The 20,779-nt window shown below is 37.5% G+C and overlaps 1 protein-coding gene across 1 annotated transcript in view; it reads right to left on the bottom strand.

The window, feature by feature from the left end:
• Positions 1-4,266: 4,266 nt before the first annotated feature.
• Positions 4,267-20,779, bottom strand: part of caln2 (calneuron 2) — a 78,502-nt gene continuing 61,989 nt past the window's right edge. The window contains exons 5-6 of the mRNA XM_007254166.4: positions 9,633-9,789; positions 4,267-7,871 (exon numbers count right to left, since the gene is read on the bottom strand). Coding sequence (XP_007254228.3) covers positions 7,744-7,871; positions 9,633-9,789 — 285 coding nt within the window. The 3' untranslated portion in view covers positions 4,267-7,743. The remainder of the gene's footprint in view (positions 7,872-9,632; positions 9,790-20,779) is intronic.

The following is a 20,779-nucleotide window of genomic DNA, read 5'->3' as shown; positions in this document are numbered from 1 at the left end:
GTCAGCCAGACCTCTTCCTGTACCAGTTTTCTCCAGTTTCCAAGAGTCTTTTGAAGGTGTAGGAATCAGTACTCACCGCTCTCTGGCTTCATTTGTAATTTTTTGGAAGAAAATACTATTAATAGTTACAGAGTTCTCTGTGTTTTATCTGTATCTTTTTCTAGTTATTATGATGGAAGTGTGAATGTGCTGTGTGTAAGTGTGTAAATGCTGCAGTAGAAAGTTAAGAAACACCATCTGTTCCAGAGCTGCTTTACTACAGACAAAGGCTTTGAAAATAGACATTTTTAAAAATCAATTTCCAAGGCTCAGTTTATTTTAATTTCTACTTATCAGATGTAAGCTGTTAATCAGTGAATTGTTTGCTAATTGTTTCTTTTTAAACAATATAATAATAATTGATTTCCTTTAATATTGTGCAGATTTCTTAATTTATGAAAAACATAATAACATAAATAAGGACAAAATAAGTGATACATAATTATTCACTAATGCTAGGCAGACTAGTGTCACCTAACGGTCATCAATTCCATTAGGTGTGTTTCACATTTAGGTGTGTTTGGCATTTCATTCAACAATGTGTAGTCAGTGTTCACACTGTATTTGAGAAGCTTTCTTGCTTCATATGAATATCTGTGTTTAAATGTATTTTAGTTAGTGTATTATGTATATCATGGTACGGGAAAATGAAGGCAATGTAGGCCAGCCCCACCAACAAAAAGAATAAATAACAATATCAAATTAGAAAAATATAATAAAACAGTATGCCAGCTCTTCTATTACGTTTCAAATTGTGTTTAATAGTTTATAATCTACTAGTTTATCTGCTGTTGAGCACTTAAACACAGTATTAAAAAGACAAGTTTCTCTTTCAGCTGCTGGTCCTTAATTTCAACCAACTTCTAACCCCAGCTAGCTCTGAGGTTAACGTTTCTGTCAGCATGAAGAAAGTAATCGACCATAGCCTCATTGTGTGACACATATAAGATGTTTATTTCCACGTTCATCATAGCTAATATATTAAATATACAAATAAAACATTATTGATATTTTCTTCCAAGCTTTGTTTCTATTTAAAAATCATATTGCTATAATTTTACTGTCAATCCATACCCTGCATGCAAAGTGTATATTGTTTTGCATATCAGTAATCCTTCCATCTATACTTCATAGAAATATGTACATAAAAAAAAGTCTATAATTTCACTTGGCATGCTAAAGAGAGGATTCTGGATTGAGAGCAAATTCAATTCAAGACTCCATTGTTTTTTTCTTTTTTCGATAAAAAATAATTATAATAATTAATAAAAATAAAATAAAAACAATACGCATAATAGAAACAGTAGTAAAGAAAAATGTTCATGCAATCAAAAAACTCATGTAGTCACATATAGAAGTTTACAAATTTGAGACTGAAAACTGTGGTAGAAAGAAGTAGATTAATTAAGGTGATATAAACAGACATTAGAGTACAGAGCACAGTAGAATGAATAAACAAACAACAAACAAACAAACAAACATGTTGTTTATGGAGTTTTGGTGTTTCTGTCCAATACTTGGCCTGCTTGGCCGTTAGTGGGAAATCAGACAGAGGAAATGAATGGTACACTCCAAAAATTGCATATTTATGTTCATATGTTCTGCACTTCAATTGGGAGATATTATGCAGATTCTTAATTAGTTTATATCTTCTTTTTAATTCATTTAATCATTCTAAATGCGTGCACACACCCACACACCCAAACACCCACAAACACACACATTTCCAGTAGTTTCTGTTGATTGTAGGGTCTGTTACAAATTCTGTAGTGCAGATTAAAAAAGACTCACTAGATGGAGCCACAGACTGAAGACATATATATTTTTTAACTGTTTCCCACCATAAGCACTGAGAATGCTGGTGTAACCACATAGACAAGTCTGCAACAGCAGAACACACCTGTAATGGTCCAGTTCCTCCATGTGCTGTTACATCTTCCGTTTTTGTATGATTATGATACAAATACATCCTCTCATTCTTGTTCTTTTTTTTTTTTGCTGAAAAAAAAAAAGGTTCCCACAGAGAGACTGGGGGCGACAGACGTTTACGGTTTTATCAGCTCATAAAAAAAATAAAAATCAATCAATGCACTGTCTCACATATAAGTGTAGGATCAGTGTCTGGACATGCAGGGACAACACGGTCAGGTACACAGCCTTTAGACTCCTACAGGGAGTTACACAGATAAACATGCATGCAGTAGGCTATATGAGAGAACATGACATACAGCTACAGTTTTACACAGAAACACATGAAGAGTGAACACATGAAGGGACATCTGATGCTACTGACATGTTTGCTGACACCTGACGTGAACAGCTATGATATTTACAATACAGATTACAATGCAAGTTACACACAGTAACAGGAGATGGACAGACAAGGTTTTTTTAGTCTTAAAGGTTAGAAATGGCCCACCACCATGTTTAACAGAATCTTGAAATGGAAAGATCCCAACATCAGAAAGTAAAACATACAGTATTATGCAAATGTTTTAGGTACATGTGGGAATGTAAGTAAAGAGTAAAGTGTTTATTAGCTTAGTAAAACACTAACTAAGCATTACAATAAATACAAACAGCAATTTTACAAAATTGCTGTTTTCCTTAGAACATCTCCTAATCTCTCTTCATCTAAGTTTAATAGAGTTATTAATAGTTCTCATCATATTAATCAACACCTGGTTTGGTAAATTTGGTCAATTTAAATTTGGTCAGGTGAGCTGCTGACGGAACTGAACATATACACATGCTGGCTGAGGAGCATCCAGGAGAAATCTGGAATCTCTATACTTTGTTCTTCATGTGGTGCTTTTTTCAGGTAAAAACACTCATATTGCTGAGATTAATGGATTAGTGTAATTTGCTTTGGTGCCTAAAACTTTTGCACAGTACTGTATCACTATGGAAGCTGTACACCCAGGGCCGCCGCTCTGCATACGCAGACAACGCAGCCAGCGTTAGGCCTCAACCATTTTGCAGTTGCAGGGAGCCAAATTGACTGAGAATGAAATGTGTTGAAATTATAACATTATTAAATTTAAAACCCAATGTGAATTATTTATGATACGCTCATCTTTTTTGTCTTTAAACATTGCATGGGGCACCTACTCTACTACTTAAAAGCGGCACGTTATTATTTTTGCGCATAATATAATGCCCCCACCCCTATTGCCTGAAATGGCACGGCTCGGTTTGCTCTGTTGGTTGTAGCCAGATGTGACATTTTCCAGTCAAATAAATAATCAAAAAATGCATGGAGGCGCTAAATCTTGCGCATGTTTAACAATTTTTAAAGTGTATGTGGCCATTCTATACAAAAACTTGTCCAGTGCAATATTTGTGTAAGTTAAAAACTTAAAATAAAATAAACAAATAGGATGAAAAATCGTAACTTATCTGGCAACCTTAGTCCTAACCAAAGTAGCAACGCTACTTGAGTTTGGCAGGAGACAAGTTCACCGCGCGAAGTTGCTACTAAATGGTAATTCAACTATGAAGCGACGGTTTGAGTCTGGAGCTGAGAAGAAGAAAAAGAAGCAGAAAGATGAGGCCCATGCATCCCTTTCTGGTGAGTAACTTCGATGATAAAGGTTTAAATAGTTTTGATTACTTCATGTTCAGTGGTGTTGCCTGAGCTAGTTACGTTGGCTTTGCTGATTTGGTAGCTTTAAACGCTTAACTAGAAACTAATCTGGGTATTGCAAGGCACGTGGTACGTTTGCAAATAGTAGTAGTGTAGTTTGAAGATTTTTAGTGACTTTAATAAAAAATTAATAAACAGAGTAGCCTACCTATTGACTAATGCCGTCAGTGCACTATCCAAATGGTCTGTATGACAGCAGGATCAGACAGCTCTATAGATTTTGACAGGCTGATATAAATACACCACGAATATAAACGATAATTTCATAACCTTTAAGGCTGGCTTGTGTAAATGACGTGTCCACTGCTTAAAATAGACATGCATCGTTTCATTTATTATTTATACATTATAAATAGTACTCTTGTGCTGTTCTTCACTGTTATTGGCCTTACTTATAACGTTGTAAATATTCACAGTTACATGTGTAATTTTAATAAATAGTACAATTTTGCGTGAACCTTTTGTGTTTGTGTGTGTGTGTGTTTTTTTTTTTTTTTTTTGGGGGGGGGGGGGGGGGGGGGGGGCCTCCCTGACCAGTTATGCTTAGGGCCTCCAAAACCTTAGCAGCGGCCCTGTGTACACCAACAGGGTATGAGGATTATCATTAATTATGGGTCATTTTTGACTAATCTCTATCTGCTATACCTGTAGCCTGTGGTTGATTTATTTATTGTTGATACGCTGTATTTTCTGTAAATCTCTATACCTGCAGTAAAAAGAGCACTAAAGGCCAAAACCCATCCATTTGGAACACACTTACAATAGAAGTCAATGGACAGGTGCTGAATCATTTTCCCAATGGCTTTTATTAAAAGGGTGCTTTGAGGCAGCAGTGGGCTTTCTGTTCTTATTGTCTATTATGTGTCAGAACGACTGCCCGTGGTAATCGAGTCTACGCTGCAGCTGCAGCAGATCGAGATTGAGTTGGAAAATGCTGGAGTATTCCTTTAGGACACAGATTGGTTTATTCCAGGTGCACTAAAGCACCGAATGCTGCATTCGCTGGTTCTGAGCATGAACTGAAATGATCTTCAAAAGTGGACCAAAAAGTCCAATAATTCATCATAGACACTTCTGGAGAAGTTAGTCGCTAATGTTAGAGAATATTCATGCAATCACCTAATTAACATTACATATGCTTATTTTTAAAAAATAATTTTCTTCCCAATTTGCACGACCAAATACCCAACCCGCTCATTGGGATTCCCCCTATCACTAGTGATACCCCAACACCAGGAGGGTGAAGTCTAGCACATGCCTCCTCCAATAAATGTGAAGTCAGGCTCCGCCTCTTTTTGAACTTGCCAAGTATCATCACAGCACGCTCGGAGGAAAGCGCAGCGACTTAATTCCGATACATCAGCTCACAGATGCCTTGTGCTGTTGTGCTTGTGCTGATGTGGGGAGAGAGTGCCATCTACCCACCCAGAGAGAGAGCAAGGCCAATTGTGCTCTCTCAGGGCTCTGGCAGCTGACGGCAAGCTACATAAACAGGATTCAAATTATGCTAAATAAGGTGAGCAGGTGATGAATTGAAGACATAAATGCGCTGGCTGGGGTCTCAAAATACATTTGGATCTTAACTCTTGCTACTTGCAATTGTTCTAATGTGAGATGTTGGTTTTATAAGTAAAAACACTCTTATGATTGAAAGAAACGGTTTTAAATAATGTGCTTAATGCCTACAACCTTTGCACAGTACTGTAAATCTGGATGTTGGGATTCACATTATTTAACTGATATGCAGGTTGTGAGGCTCTGCAGGTTGTGAGTACATTTTCATGCTATAAAAAAGCAAGACATCAGGAATCCTGTCGTTAAGTGGAATTTTTCCCACTATTAAATTAAAATACTCCATGATCATGTATTTATCATGTTAAAAAATGGCTTGTTTGTGTTAATTACGCTCTCACCAAGTGCTGCGGTCTTGATTTGGACAAAAAAGTAAAGCAAAATGAATGCTGGCATTTCTTTCTTTACATATGTGTCAACAATGTATCACACCATGGTGCAGAAATCATGGAACACTGTATGTGTAATGTTACACATCGCTAACATGTACATATGCAAACATACTAGCAGTCTTAAAAAAATTGCTCATATTGTTTTTTTTTGTGGATGGGCTAAGGGGTGAGGAAAGTTCAGCAGATATCGCGCTTGAGGTTGAGTAGTTCTTACCATTATATACAGGGGTTGGACAATGAAACTGAAACACCTGGTTTTAGACCACAATCATTTATTGTGGTGACGGACAGTTCTGGTGGAAACAGGAGAGTTGAGGTGCACATTGAATTCTGTCATGATTTGATCAGCCGTGGTTTTATGTTTTTTGGATACAATCCGGGTAAGCACCCGAACATCCCTTTCAGACAGCTTCCTCTTGCGTCCACGGTTAATCCTGTTGGATGTGGTTCATACTTCTTGGTGGTATGCTGACATTACCCTGGATGCCGTGGCTCTTGATACATTACAAAGACTTGCTGTCTGTCTTGGTCACAGATGCACCAGCAAGATGTGCACCAACAATTTGTCCTCTTTTGAACTCTGGTATGTCACCCATTATGTTGTGTGCATTGCAATATTTTGAGCAAAACTGTGCTCTTACCCTGCTAATTGAACCTTTACAATCTGCTCTTACTGGTGCAATGTGCAATTGGCCACCATGCTGCTCAAATTTAGCCATGAAACCTCCCACACTAAAATGACAGGTGTTTCAGTTTCATTGTCCAACCCCTGTAGATTAAAACATTACTCAAATAGGGCTTAAATCTTCTTTCATTTTATTGTGTTTTTAACAATGACTATTACGTTTCTACATGTATACCATATAAAAGCACCACTTAAAAGCATATGCATATTTAAGCCTGATAATGTTTTGTAGCTTGTTTTTCATTTTTTTAATTTCCCTAGATATAATTTCAACGCAGGATTATTATTCTAACTTCTAGCTTGTGTATGTTAAAGTCAGATCTGCGTTAATATTATCCTAAAATGATTTAAGAAGGTAGCACAGACTTTTAAAGCACCATATTCAGCCTCTGAATGCACATATTAAAGCTCCTCCAGTGGATATTAAACACTTTCCAAATCTCTACACAACAATTTTCTAAAATAAAAAAGAAAATCAACTTGTGATTTTATTGCCATATGGATGTAAAAACTTGTTGAAGACATGTAAAATCTAATCCAATAGAAATGGGGCTTTAGTTGTCTTTTAGTCTGTTTGGCTTAGTTTGTTTTGGTGTTTAAGTGATCCTTACATACTTGAACAACACTTGAGCAATTCTTTCTGACTGCCAGTGTACTTGCACTGACATACTTTAGCTATATATATATATATATATATATATATATACTATTACTATACATTCCTAATTATAAATCAGTTTATTATTCAGTGTGCTTTAATACAGAGTTCCCTTTTCTTTCTTCAAACAGTGTGTTTTTTATTGTTACCAATCAGTTAGGATGAAATACTTACACAAGCATGCTCGTGCCTGATCACACAGAGACAATGAACTGAGCTCGATGGGAGATGTTCGCAGGAGGCCACTGCCAATCAGTCTCCTCCTCATTACTCACAGTTTGGATGATGTGGTGTCTGGTATCATCCAGACAGATGTCTTTGCTTTCACAGCTTGAAGAGACATGTAGAAATGTAGACACGAATGCAGGTATAGAGGCCCTGGGTCTTATTGCATTGAAGGGACACCAGGGAAGAGCCCTTGTGTCTCTCTGTCAGAGAGATAAAGGGAGGGTAAACACCTCTTAGGTGAAGTTTCATTAGGTCTTCTTTTTGTGTCTCATTTATCACATCCAAATGGTGGCTCCAGTAGAGTTGATAAAGTGGTACTTCGTCCATGCCTGAAAATCTGGAGGTTCTAGAGTTCAATAGAGTTCTTACCACTCAGTGCATTACATCCAAACGCTTCTTCTCCTCAAGCTCGCTCTCCGCGAGCCTGATTATGAACAGATTAATATAATAAAGTGTACTTTTCTTGAATGACTAGGTTAAGTAGAGCACAGGTAAGATTACCCAGAGTTCACAGTGGGCGGGGCTACTCCATACCATTACGCAACATCTGATTGGCCGCAATAAGCATGACGCTGATAATGAAGGCCATCGCAAAAGCGCAGATGAGGCTCTTGCGGACGCATGTCTGGCGATTCTTCTTTTTAGAGTGAACTGATTGATGGATTCACATAGAAGAGAAGAAGAGAAAAAACACAAATGTGAAGCTGCAAGCGGTTACTGAAAGAGAGCAGACAATTGGACATTGTGGCGGGAGCACACAGTATGCATAAGCGTAAGCCGTCGATCAGGCAGTGCCGCTCACTGCTGTGCATAATAAGCCTTTGAATATGTTGAACAATGGGTTCGAAGACATACAGTAATACACAATGGTCCACGGCATGGTCTCACTACACTCTATAAACATCACAATTTGATTATAATAACCATTTACCCTCTCCTTCTCCCCTGTGTATACATGAATATATTACTGTACGAGGAAGACGGCTGCACAATTCCTACGCCACTTTGCTCCATGAATTTGAATAAATTAATTACAAATAAATGCAAATGTGGATTGTAATAAACTGTATATTCTGAAACCCTGTCTATTTACCATAGCCACAGATTATTATTGCCTATTAACCCTTACCAGGCCAGGATTTTTGTCAATTTTTTGCTTGATATTACATACCTAAATCTTTAAGATTTCTATTTAAGAATTGCATAAAAAGGTTTCAAGTTTGACAATAAACATTACTACAAATTTTAATTGTAATTGTAATAAAAATTATTTAAAAAAATGTATGTAAATCTAGAACTTTAAAAATATAATGAATAACAATCATAAAATTGGCACTTTCCTAAACTTTATTTTAAAATCAGTTAATGTTCTCTAAACATTTCGTTTGTTATGTTTGTCTAGTTTTTATGTCTATTTTCAAACCTGTAGAATTTGGGTTGATTCCTGTTACTGATCTGGAATTATTAAATGGAGTAGAGAGAAAACAGGCAGCATCTCCAAGTGTCTTGTAGGAGATTTCAAAGCCCTAAAAAAAAAGTGAATAACCTATTTTACTGCAGAGAAAAAGGGTTTTATATCACCTAAACCTGTAGCACGTATATGGGACAAGGCATTTTAAGAAGTTAAATGGGCAAAAATATTCGGACACCTGCTCATTAATAGTTTCTTCTTCTGAAACTGTTCTTTATTTCTTCAATTTTTTTCCCATTTTCTCCCAAATTAGTTAGGCCAATTGCCCAAGGACGGTGAAGACTTGCACATGCCTTCTTCAACACATGTGAAGTCAGCCACCGCCTCTTTTCAAACTGCTGCTGAAAGCACATTAGGTCTTTCTAATATCAACCTAGGAGTGTTGAGGGGAAAAGGTGCCATCTACCCACCCAGACAGAGCAAGACCAATTGTGCTCTCTCAGGGCTCCGGCAGCTGGAGGCAAGCTGCATAACCAGGATTCGAACCAGCAATCTTCCAATCATAGTGGCAGTGATCAGCTCGCTTGACCATTTGGCTTTGTTCTGAAATCAAGGGTTAGTGAAACTTATCTCTACTGTCCAGGGAAGGCTGGAGCATTGCTGTGAGGATTTGATAGCATTCAGCGACATGAGTGTAAGTGTCAACTCATCCTCAACATCCCCAAATCTCCAGCTCATCCCAAAAGTTCTGGATGAAGCACCATCCTTCTACTGTTTGTGCTGGTGGGGATTATACTCATATATGCCACAGCTGATCCTACTTTATTGGAAATTGCACATTTCTATTGGTATATATGCTGGTCTTATTAATAGTTTATTAACAGTTTTGTACAATTTAATAATTTAATTTAATAAGCTACTCTGTGCTAGCAGCTTTTTATTAAAATGGGATAAAGGCACAGTAAGTGACGCAATGATAGCTCTAGGTCTTCACTGCTTACCTCCTTCAAATTCAGTCTGGCAGTTTCCTGAGTTCTCCTTTAGGCTCTCCTCCTCGTTCACAATGATGTTTTCTATGTCCTTCATGGTCAGGTGGTCCCGAAAAGCCTGGAACAGGACTTGTTTCAGCTCCTCCAGAGACATCTGCTGCATGTCAAACTGCGGGGAGCAAGCACAGGCGTACGACATTACAGCACTTCACAGCCAGGTGCTCTGTTTCCTGTGGAGGGGGCATCAACTCCACAGGAACACATGGAGAACACGATGCTGGTACACACCAACACACTCGTGGCCTTGCTGCTGTGTAGAAGAGTAGAAGAGTAACTTGCTACTATCTAATCCTAACCCTAATCTAATTAAGATTACTAATTTAGTGATCATTCTGACAAAGAAACTAAAGTCGTTTTACACAGTAAAAGTCTGGACCAGAGTTTGCACCAAGGTTTGTGTGTTTGATACGTTGTGAACATTTGAATAAATTAATTGAAAATAAAAGCAAATTTGGACTGTAATAAACTGTATATCCTGAGACCCTGACCATTTACCATATGTATAGATTATTATGTGATATGCTATATGGGAAAAGTGTTGGGACACCTGCTCATTAATTGTTTGTTCTGAAATCAGAGTTCAGTACTGCTCAGGGAAGGCTGGAGCATTGCTGTGAGGTTTTGATAGCATTCAGCGACATGAGCGTAAGTGTCATCTCAAGTGTCATCCTCAACGTACTGAATAGAGCTCCATTATTTGGAGCACCAAGGTTTGCGTGTTTATTACACTGTATATATTTACATTACATTACATTTGGCAGATGCTTTTGTCCAAAGCGACTTACAATAGTGAAGTACAAAAGTAATAGAAGTTAAAGGTAAAAACATCTTTAGATAGGGCCTAAAGGAGGTCAAAGGGAAATAATGGGATAGAGGAGTGAAGGAGGGGAAGAAGGAAATTAGGTTAGAAGTAGTTAGTGTGTTAGAGGTGTTAAGAGAGTAAGTGCTCTTTGAAGAGCTCTGTCTTCAGGAGTTTATTATTAAAGATAGTGAGAGATTCTCCTGAGTAGAAGGTAGTTAGTTAGAGGTGTTAAGAGAGTAAGTGCTCTTTGAAGAGCTCAGTCTTCAGGAGTTTATTAAAGATAGTGAGAGATTCTCCTGATCTGGTAGTAGAAGGTAGTTAGTTAGAGGTGTTAGGAGAGTAAGTGCTCTTTGAAGAGCTCAGTCTTCAGGAGTTTATTAAAGACAGCGAGAGATTCTCCTGATCTGGTAGTAGAAGGTAGTTAGTTAGAGGTGTTAGGAGAGTAAGTGCTCTTTGAAGAGCTCTGTCTTCAGGAGTTTATTAAAGGTAGCGAGAGATTCTCCTGATCTGGTAGTGGAAGGTAGTTTGTTCCACCTTTGGGGAACTCTGTATGAGAACAGTCTGGATTGCTTTGTGTGAATGTTTGTTTGGTAAAGCGAGGCGACGTTCATTGGAGGAGCGCAGCGGCCGGGAGGTAACGTAAGCCTTCAGGAGTGATCAGTGCAGGTAGGAAGGAGCTGTTCTGTCATCACCTTGTAGGCGATTGTAAGAGCTTTGAATTTAATGCGAGCATCAACTGGTAGCCAATGGAGCTCAATGAGCAGTGGGGTGACATGTGTCCGTTTTGGCTGGTTGAAGACCAGACGTGCTGTTGCTTTCTGGATCATTTGGAGTGGTTTTACTACACAGGCCGGGAGGCCAGTTAGCAGGGCATTGCAGTAGTCGAGGCGTGAGATGACGACTGCTTGTACCAGGAGTTGGGTGGCCTGTTGCGTCAGAAACGGTCAAATTTTTCTGATGTTATAAAGCGTGAAGCGGCAGGATCGAGCAACTGAGACCACATGGTGGACTGGTTTAGACTGGACTTGGACTGGTTAGTTTTGATTTCACACTGCAGTTTAGTAAGCAGACTAGAAAATTATTTCTTTATTTTTTTATTTAGAGCTTTATCAAGGACCCAAAGACAAACAGAAAACTAGCAAAGAAAACTTGACTTCATCCTGTCATCATTAGCTACGTGGGTGGAGTCTCTCTATACTTTATATTAATTGGTTTGTAGAATGTTAGTTATGAATTCAACAATTTGCTTTGCCAGGTGTTGTGACAAATTCTAGCTCTCTGTCAGAATCCGACTCCCCTTCAGAATTAGTGTAAAAGATTAGATTACATAATGATTACTCTGCTAGGCTGTTACAGTAAATAAATTAGTTCCCAGTCTAAGCATTTGTGTCCATACTGCTGCAACAACTACATACAGCTGAACAACAAAAAAAACACTCCCAAATCAGGACATTCAGGACATTCTGTGGGAACATAATAGGATTTACACGTGTTCTTTACAAGAAACTTCCCCTTGATTTTTCAGCAAATGCTATTTTTACATTCCCAAACATTTACTAACAAAATCCCAATTACATTACATGAGAAAATATGCTGTCTACACAGATAATCCCACTGTTTCTCTGAGTGTCTGTTCAGCTGATTTATGAGATCAGTCTAATTGGCATCACAAAAGAAACAGGAGACTCTACAGTCTGGCGTTTTATCACATTACACATTCACAGACATATTCCTCTGTACAACTGTCCTTCTCCCAACTTCTGCTTTGTCCTCTGATATTATACGCTATCACGGAGCAGCTGCCCCAGAAGAATAAAGTATTTATAGAAAAACGTCAGATACAGTGTCCTGCAGATCACAGAATAGAGATGGAGATGGTAAAAAATCAATTGGATTGGAGAGATAAAAAAAACAGAGAGTGGGAGGAAGAGGAACAACATAGGAGCAAATTAAAGAGGATTGTACAACAATTTAATAATTTAATACCACAGAAAAACAGACCTCAACCTCTATATCTCTTCAGCAATGTGATATCAAGGGATCTCACGAAATCCTTGAGCCAGCTTTTTGCACCGATTTCAATATGATGGCGTTAGTCTCTGCCCAGTCAATGAATTATTGAATTGCAAGAGACAGGGTGCACACACTGTGGGAAAGAGTGTCATGTCTTAAGTCTACATCATCCACTTCATCATCCACAAACAGAACCGTGGTACAGGAAACACTGCCAATGAAAAACATACAACATGCAGGAAAGCAGGGGTGGAAAATACTTGCACAGTTAATCATCACAGTATAGCACAAAGTCAGATAAACTTCAGAGACATCAATATGCTCAGTTAGGAAGCAGTTCAGAGACAAATAAGCATTGGCATGATGTCCAAAAATATCAAAAATATGCTTTAAACTTGCTAAAACAACATGTTTGATGTGTAGTTTAAATGTATAGTTTGCATTCCTGTTGATGTTATAGTATTGTATTAGACATTTCTACCATTTCTAACCAATTAAAGGTTCACTGTTCCTTTAAATTGTCAAATGGTGTAGCCACTAAAGCACGAAAAAATAAATAAATAAGTGAGATAAATAAATAAGTAATGCAGTGAGAAAACTGCTCCAGCTCATGAATGCAGTAAATGTTAATGCAAGCTAAAAACTAATATGAATACACTAATATTACATTGTTTTGTTCAATTTCAATTACTGTGTCAAAGTACACATTACAAATATCACTATCACAATAAGAGTAGCAAAAAGGGGTTAAAACAGAAATTCTTTTTGGTCTTTGTTAAATACAAAGTGATCTGCTGGGATAAAACCCCTTGGTTTTATTTTCCTCAAGTATATGTTTGCTTTAATACTAAATACTTACTTTTAATCAAGTACATTTTAACATAGTACTTATTCCCTCACCCCCAAAAGAGACCAATAGACTCTAATCCTTTAAGCACAACCCGCTTTGAATGTGCAGAGAAGTCAGAATGTTCCCAAGGCAGCTCTTCTTCCAGGATCTGTGAGGTAATTAACAAATATTACATGGCAGAAGTAATAGAGCAGTAAGCAGTAATATACACTGTTCTAGGGAAATTACAGCTTGTTATAATGAGACAATCAGTACATTAGCTCTCCCTTAACACACACACACACACACACTATAGATAATGTCTAATTCACATTACTGCAAATTTATACGCATTTCCCTTCAGTCCAAGCCTCTAATCTCCCATCATATTTTGCAAAATACAGTAATCATCCCAAAAGTAGGGATGAACTAAACAGTTACCAGACTGATTGTTTGATATAATGCCCAAGAGAATCTGAACATGAATATCATTAGAGTCATGTAAAACCTCTAAACTCCAAAATGTCAACTTAACTTTTAAAAGATGTGTGGGAACTTATTTTATTCATTTTGGAGTAATTCTGAAACATTCTTATTTATCTATTCATCATAGAATTTGTAGACAGAGTACAGAAAAACTCTGAAATGGCAAATTATTTAAATATATACAGTCATATGAAAAAGTTGGGGCACCCCGATTAATCTTAATCATTTTTAGCTGTAAATATTTGGGTGTTTGCAACAGCCATTTCAGTTTGATATATCTAATAACTGATGGACACAGTAATATTTCAGGATTGAAATGAGGTTTATTGTACTGATAACAGAAAATGTGCAATATGCATTAAACCAAAATTTGACCGGTGCAAAAGTATGGGCACCCTTATCATTTTATTGATTTGAATACTCCTAACTACTTTTTACTGACTTACTGAAGCACAAAATTGGTTTGTTAACCTCACTGAGCTTTGAACTTTATAGCCAGGTGTATCCAATCATGAGAAAAGGTATTTAAGGTGGCCAATTGCCAGTTGTTCTCCTATTTGAATCTCCTCTGAAGAGTTTCATCATGGGCTCATCAAAACAACTCTCAAATGATCTAAAAACAAAGACTGTTCAACATAGTTGTTCAGGGGAAGGATATAAAAAGTTGTCTCAGAGATTTAACCTGTCAGTTTCCACTGTGAGGAACATAGTAAGGAAATGGAAGACCATAGGGACAGTTCTTGTTAAGCCCAGAAGTGGCAGGCCAAGAAAAATATCAGAAAGGCAGCGAAGAAGAATGGTGAGAACAGTCAAGGACAATCCACAGACCACCTCCAAAGAGCTGCAGCATCATCTTACTGCAGATGGTGTCACCGGTCGACAATACAGCGCACTTTCAACAAGGAGAAGCTGTATGGGAGAGTGATGCGAAAGAAGCCATTTCTGCAAGCACGCCACAAACTGAGGTATATATATATATATATATAAAAACGCATATGCAATATTTTCTGCATGCTAAATGTTAATGTGATTTTAAGTATATGCAGGTAAATCACATTAACATTTAGTAATCAATATACCGGCAGTGTGTAGTGTGAGGATAGTATGAGATTGTGGATAAAAAATGCTTGGAACTAACTCGCAATATAAATTTACTCTAAAAGCAAATAGAATCCTTCTCTTTTAGAGCAGCACTATGCAGAACTGTTTTTCCTTCACCTGGGGAAGGTACTTTATAATTCACAAGGGAAGTATAAAGGTGGTCATACACTGGACACGACGTATTGCAAGTGTAATGGGCATAACAGACAACATTTTGCAAAATCAATATTATTTATTATCTAATAAGTACACATCTATGATCAGGCATCTCCCACAAATGAGTTTCTTGAGAGCAAGATGTGAAAATAGCCTGACTACTCCTGGTGAAAAGTGAAAGGACGCACATTTCTGGACAAGCTGAAAGATACACGACCTTTGCTGAAACCTGAAGAAGAATGTGGACTGGTAGAGTGGTAGAGGTAGGGTACAATTATGGGATTTTACACAAATATGACTTGGTTAGGTATCGTTACACAGTTCTTGTGAGCGTTTTCTTGTCTGCTTCACCAGAGTTACCAAGTGCAGGGTGCAGTGTGCCAAGCCTGGCTACCATACCTATTACAAGTCAGTGGAGCCCCACAATGATTTCGAAGGTAAAAATGCTACGTAATATTGCTTTAATGTTACCATTTGGAAATGGAGTTTCAATAAAGCAGTGATGAAACTCCCCTAAGGCTGTCTGTCTTTCAGGTGGGGGTATGGGAGGGGGGTTGGTTTGGGCAGTATTCAGGTTTTGTTTCTCGCCTCTGCCCCCTAGAGGCCAGCTGCTGAAGCAGTGGCAGTCTCTTATCACTGAGGGCTGACAGTGTCTGTCAGAAAGCAGGGCTCTGTGTCTCTGTGGAATAGTATCTGCGAGGCTGGCTCTCCGGAGCTGGGAGAACGGGCTGGAAGTGTCTGCTTCTTTTGTCCAGACAGAAATCAGACATCTGCCCCCCCACTTACTCTCACCCAGGGGACCCTCTTCCACTCCAGCCAGCTCCATTTGTTCTGAGCGCAGTGAAATATAGGAAAGCAAGAACTATTTATGTGTCCTTTGTGAAGGAAATTATTAAATTATATGTTTTCCCCTTTTTGTTCGTCATTCTTCTGTCTCTGTCTTCCCTCCATGTTTGACCTAGTTTGCTTTTTTATTATCTACTCCAGTGACCTTCAGAGAAAAAAGCAAGGGCGCATGTGATAAATTCAGCAGAGCTGACTGGTAGTGTAACAAGGAGGGATACAGGGAGTACACTGGAAAAACACTGACACTACATGCACTTAAATGTGCACATCATTTACAAATGTATAAATTCTATAACAAGATGATTTTGTCTTTTGGTTAACTTACATTTCCCAATGTAATGCAGTAATGTGTTTAGCAAGTGTTTTAGAAACATTTAAACCACCACAATTGCCATATTGTTCATTAAAGAATGCAGTGGACTAAGAATTGAAGAAATTAATATAATAATATAATATATTATAAAACAACTGTCCTTATATTGTTTCTCTCTTGTGTACTTGTTCAAGATATCACAGAACACCATTATATGTACACTACCAGTTTGGACACACCTTCCTATTCAATGTTTTTTTTATTTCTTTATTGAATTAATTTTTTACATTGTAGATTAATATTAATGCATAAAAATAATTAAGGGATATATGGAAATATGGAATTACGTAGTAATAAGTAAAAAAAAGAGTATGGCCTCCACAATCCCCTGATCTAAACCTGATCAACTGAGACAGTGATTTGAGGTGAGCTGAATCTTCACAGCATGAAGGAAAAGCAGTAACTATGGTTTAGCACCCCTAGGAACCCCTTCAAGTCTCTGAGATTAAAATACCAAGAGTGTGCAATAATGAATCTCTATTTGTACCATGAATCCCTATTTGTACAGAGTGGCATGGTAGCCTAAATTGGTCTGGTAGCCCCTTCAGCTTTAGTCTGACTGACAATTTCAATACTCTAATGCTCTAATATGTTCTTACAGGTTTCAAAAAGTTAAGTCAAGCACTGTTAAGTGAGAACCTAAAGCACAAAATTAATTTTCTTAGATTTTCCTGTGATTTTGTTTACAGTGTGTAATGTTGCATAGTAGTAGACTAGTTTAAAACAAATCCCTGAGTTTTGGGAAAGCCAGTCAGCAACAGCGGCTTGACAGATGAGATGCTGTGTGGGAGGAAATGAAAAAAAAAAGAAAACACTCTACAGTGAATTACAGTAACAACAGGGCATGATATGTTATCGTCGTTTCCAGGGGCCTGTGTGTACAAACAGCGCTAATCTTGGCACAGGAGGGATTTGATCTCTGAGTGCACTAAGATGTACTTCAGCATTCCTCCCAGCATTCTTAATACATTACTCATGGACTTACGCTCAGATTGCTTTTCACTCAGAGTGCTCTTGGGAAAAACTTTTCAGAAGTGAATATTTCTGCTGTTTAATTTGCTCCTCTTCGGGATGTCTCAGTGCTGTCAGTTCGAAAAGTTAATAATGTGTAGGTTTTTATTTTACTTGTGCTGAGAATTAACATGCTGAATAAGCAGAGAATATAGGCCATGCTTACTTTACCTTGAATTAATGATAAGCCTGTATTCCTCAGAACTGAATTCTGAATATGTTCAGACACTTAGTCACATACAATAAATCTGTCAGTGTATCCAACAATACAGGAACATCATGCTTATTTTACCTAGGTTCTTATATGGGTACACAATATACCTTTCATTTTAGTGTGGGAGGTTTCATGGCTAAATTGGAGCAGCCTGGTGGCCAATCTTCAGTAGCTGCACATTGCACCAGTAAGAGCAGAGTGTGAAGGTTCGATTAGCAGGGTAAGAGCACAGTTCTGCTCTAAATATTGCAATGCACACAATATTATGGGTGACATAACACAGTTCAAAAGAGGACAAATTGTTGGTGCACGTCTTGCTGGAGCATCTGTGACCAAGACAGCAAGTCTTTGAGATGTATCAAGAGCCATGCTATCCAGGGTAATGTCAGCATACCACCAAAAAGAACAAACCACATCCAACAGGATTAACTGTGGATGCTGTAAGAGGAAGCTGCCTGAAAGGGATGTTCGGGTGCTAACCCAGATTGTATCCAAAAAACATAAAACCACAGCTGCCCAAATCACTGGAGAATTCAATGTGCACCTCAACTCTCCTGTTTCCACCAGAACTGTCCGTCAGGACAATAAAATATTGTGGTCTAAAACCCGGTGTTTCAACGTCATTGTCCAACACCTGTATATATATATAATATATATTTTTTTAGAAATTGATAGCAGATCCGTAAAGCAGATCGCTTAAGACTCCAATCCAAGTAACGTTTGACCTTGAGGAATCAGAAGGATAATCCCATGACTGATATCTAGTCTTGTCTGACCTCTGTTTTGGATTAAGTGAGGCCCAAATCTCAGAGCAACACTTCAGACTCCTCTCTGCTAAAGTAACAGATGACCAATTCTGATGCATCAGACAAGACACTTTAGCCCCATCTGCTTCAGGGCTGCTGCTGCAGGATGGCTGACACTACATAATCTGTGCTTTAAACTACTTTAAAATTGGCTAGACCCCAAAGAAGAGTGCAAACAACAAACAACAACCAAACAGTGCTCAGCTTTAAAGAAAAGCTTGAATAGTTAGGGAAAGGTTGTCTGTGATGAATAGGCTAGTAGCATGACACAACTAGCATAATAATTAGCATTAGAATTGGCATAATATCGGCTACAACTGTATACTCCTTTTGATCATAGCAAACAACAGTTTGGATGTACTGTCCAGTACATAAAACTCTTTGCATAGTTGCTGATTTCTCCAGGTAATAAAATAAATATGCATTTTCATTAGCTGTTTCTGTATTTGCAAATCAAGATGCATCGTTTACAATACAGTATAATATTTTCAAATATGGGAGAAGAATTTTAGTGGGAACCTATCACTAACATATTAATAAATAGTAGGTCAACCTTTCTGAAAAATACAGCTCAAGACCAGCTTTTGCTGATTGCAAATAGTCTAAACTGGATTTTAATGGCCAAGGTAGCTGGAAAACCATAACATTTTATGTTAGTAGGTCTGTTGATTAACCAGATTAGCCTTTGACCAGTTTAGCATAGTATCATTTGAGTTTGCTGTCATCAAGATGATTATTTTGGATGACAACTCTTAAAAAAACAAATTATTGACTTAACAATTCATAATTATGTAATTTAAGTGTCAACATAAGCACTTGAGTTTTATCTGTACATATATACAGCAGAGACCACTTAAAAATGATGAGTTTCTTTTATTTTACCAAATTGAAAACCTCTGGAATATAATCAAGAGGAAGATGGATGATCACAAGCCATCAAACCAAACTGAACTGCTTGAATTTTTGCACCAGGAGTGGCATAAAGTTATCCAAAATCAGTGTGTAAGACTGGTGGAGAAGAACATGCCAAGATGAACGAAAACTGTGATTTAAACCAGGGTTATTCCACCCTAAAATATTGATTTCTGAACTCTTAAATATTTATGTTTTCTTTGCATTATTTGAGGTCTGAAAGCTCTGTTTTTTTTTTTTTGTTATATCAGCCATTCTTCATTTTCTGAAAAAAAAAAATGCTCTAAATGACAATATTTTTATTTGGAATTTGAGAGAATTGCCATGCTATCCGTAGTTTATAGAACAACAATGTTCATTTTACTCAAACATAAACCTATAAATAGCAAAATTAGAGAAACTGATTCAGAAACTTGAACACTCAGGTCATTCTGGTTGGCAATAACATTCAGGGCGGGTATGTTGGTCTAACTATGGTGCGATCCTGATGAGAGCCAGTTTCATCATAATGTTTGACGGTCTTTGCGACCGACTGTTCTTGAATTTTTTCAGATTGACCTTCATTTCCTTAAGTATTTTTTCTATAATTAGTTGATTAGTTTTGCCATAATATTGATTAGAACATTACTCAAATAAGTCTGAAAATCTTTGAAGTTCAGAGTCAGTGGGTTTTATTTTATTTATCTTTTCTCTGTGTCCACCAAATGTTAATCTCAGTGATGATCAGAAACATGGCTAAACAAGTGGATCTGACACAGTCCCCGTGAGCTAAAACAAACAACGGATAACCAGAATAAAAGCGTGATCTCATTAATAATCCTTTCACACGCTGTTTTCCCAGCACTTCTCCTGTCTGATCTTATGACAGCTGGTGTGATAAATAGGGGCCAGCTTACATGATATCATCAGTAAATGACACTGCAATAAAGGCTGTATGGTACACATTAAATCTGATAGACATCTGAGAGGCTCTTGTTAAGTAAAGATTTACAGATCTGACGTGTCACATGTAGTGCCAGAAATGCTGTATTGATTCTAGTCATGCGGCACCCCATCAATCCTGCAGAACACCTCAGCAGTGCAGCTGATTTACGCTTCAATTACTCGCATGCTTGCATGTTCTCGGTAGGTGGGAGATTAATGTGAGAATAGAAAGTCCTCTGCAAATTGATTTGGGAGCCCACATAGAGGGCACCAGATAAAAGACAATACAAAGACATGATAGAAAAATACAAGGAATACAAAACCCACCACAAATAGTACATATAACAGAGACCACTTTAGTCTCTGAATCAGTTTCTCTGATTTTGCTATTTATAGGTATATGTTTCAGTAAAATTAACATTGTTGTTTTATTCTATAAAGTTCGAACAACATTTCTCCCAAATTCCAAATTAAAATATTGTCATTTAGAGCATTTCTTTTAGCAGAAAATTAGGAATGGCTGATATAACAAAAAAAAAAAAAAAAACAGAGCTTTCAGACCTCAAATAATGCAAAGAAAACAAGTTTATATTTATAAAGTTTTAAGAGTTCAGGAATCAATATTT

This window comes from Astyanax mexicanus, chromosome 17 (assembly GCF_023375975.1).
Source record: "Astyanax mexicanus isolate ESR-SI-001 chromosome 17, AstMex3_surface, whole genome shotgun sequence".
NCBI classification, from domain to species: Eukaryota; Metazoa; Chordata; class Actinopteri; order Characiformes; family Acestrorhamphidae; genus Astyanax; species Astyanax mexicanus.
This window is presented reverse-complemented; position numbering and strand designations above follow the sequence as displayed.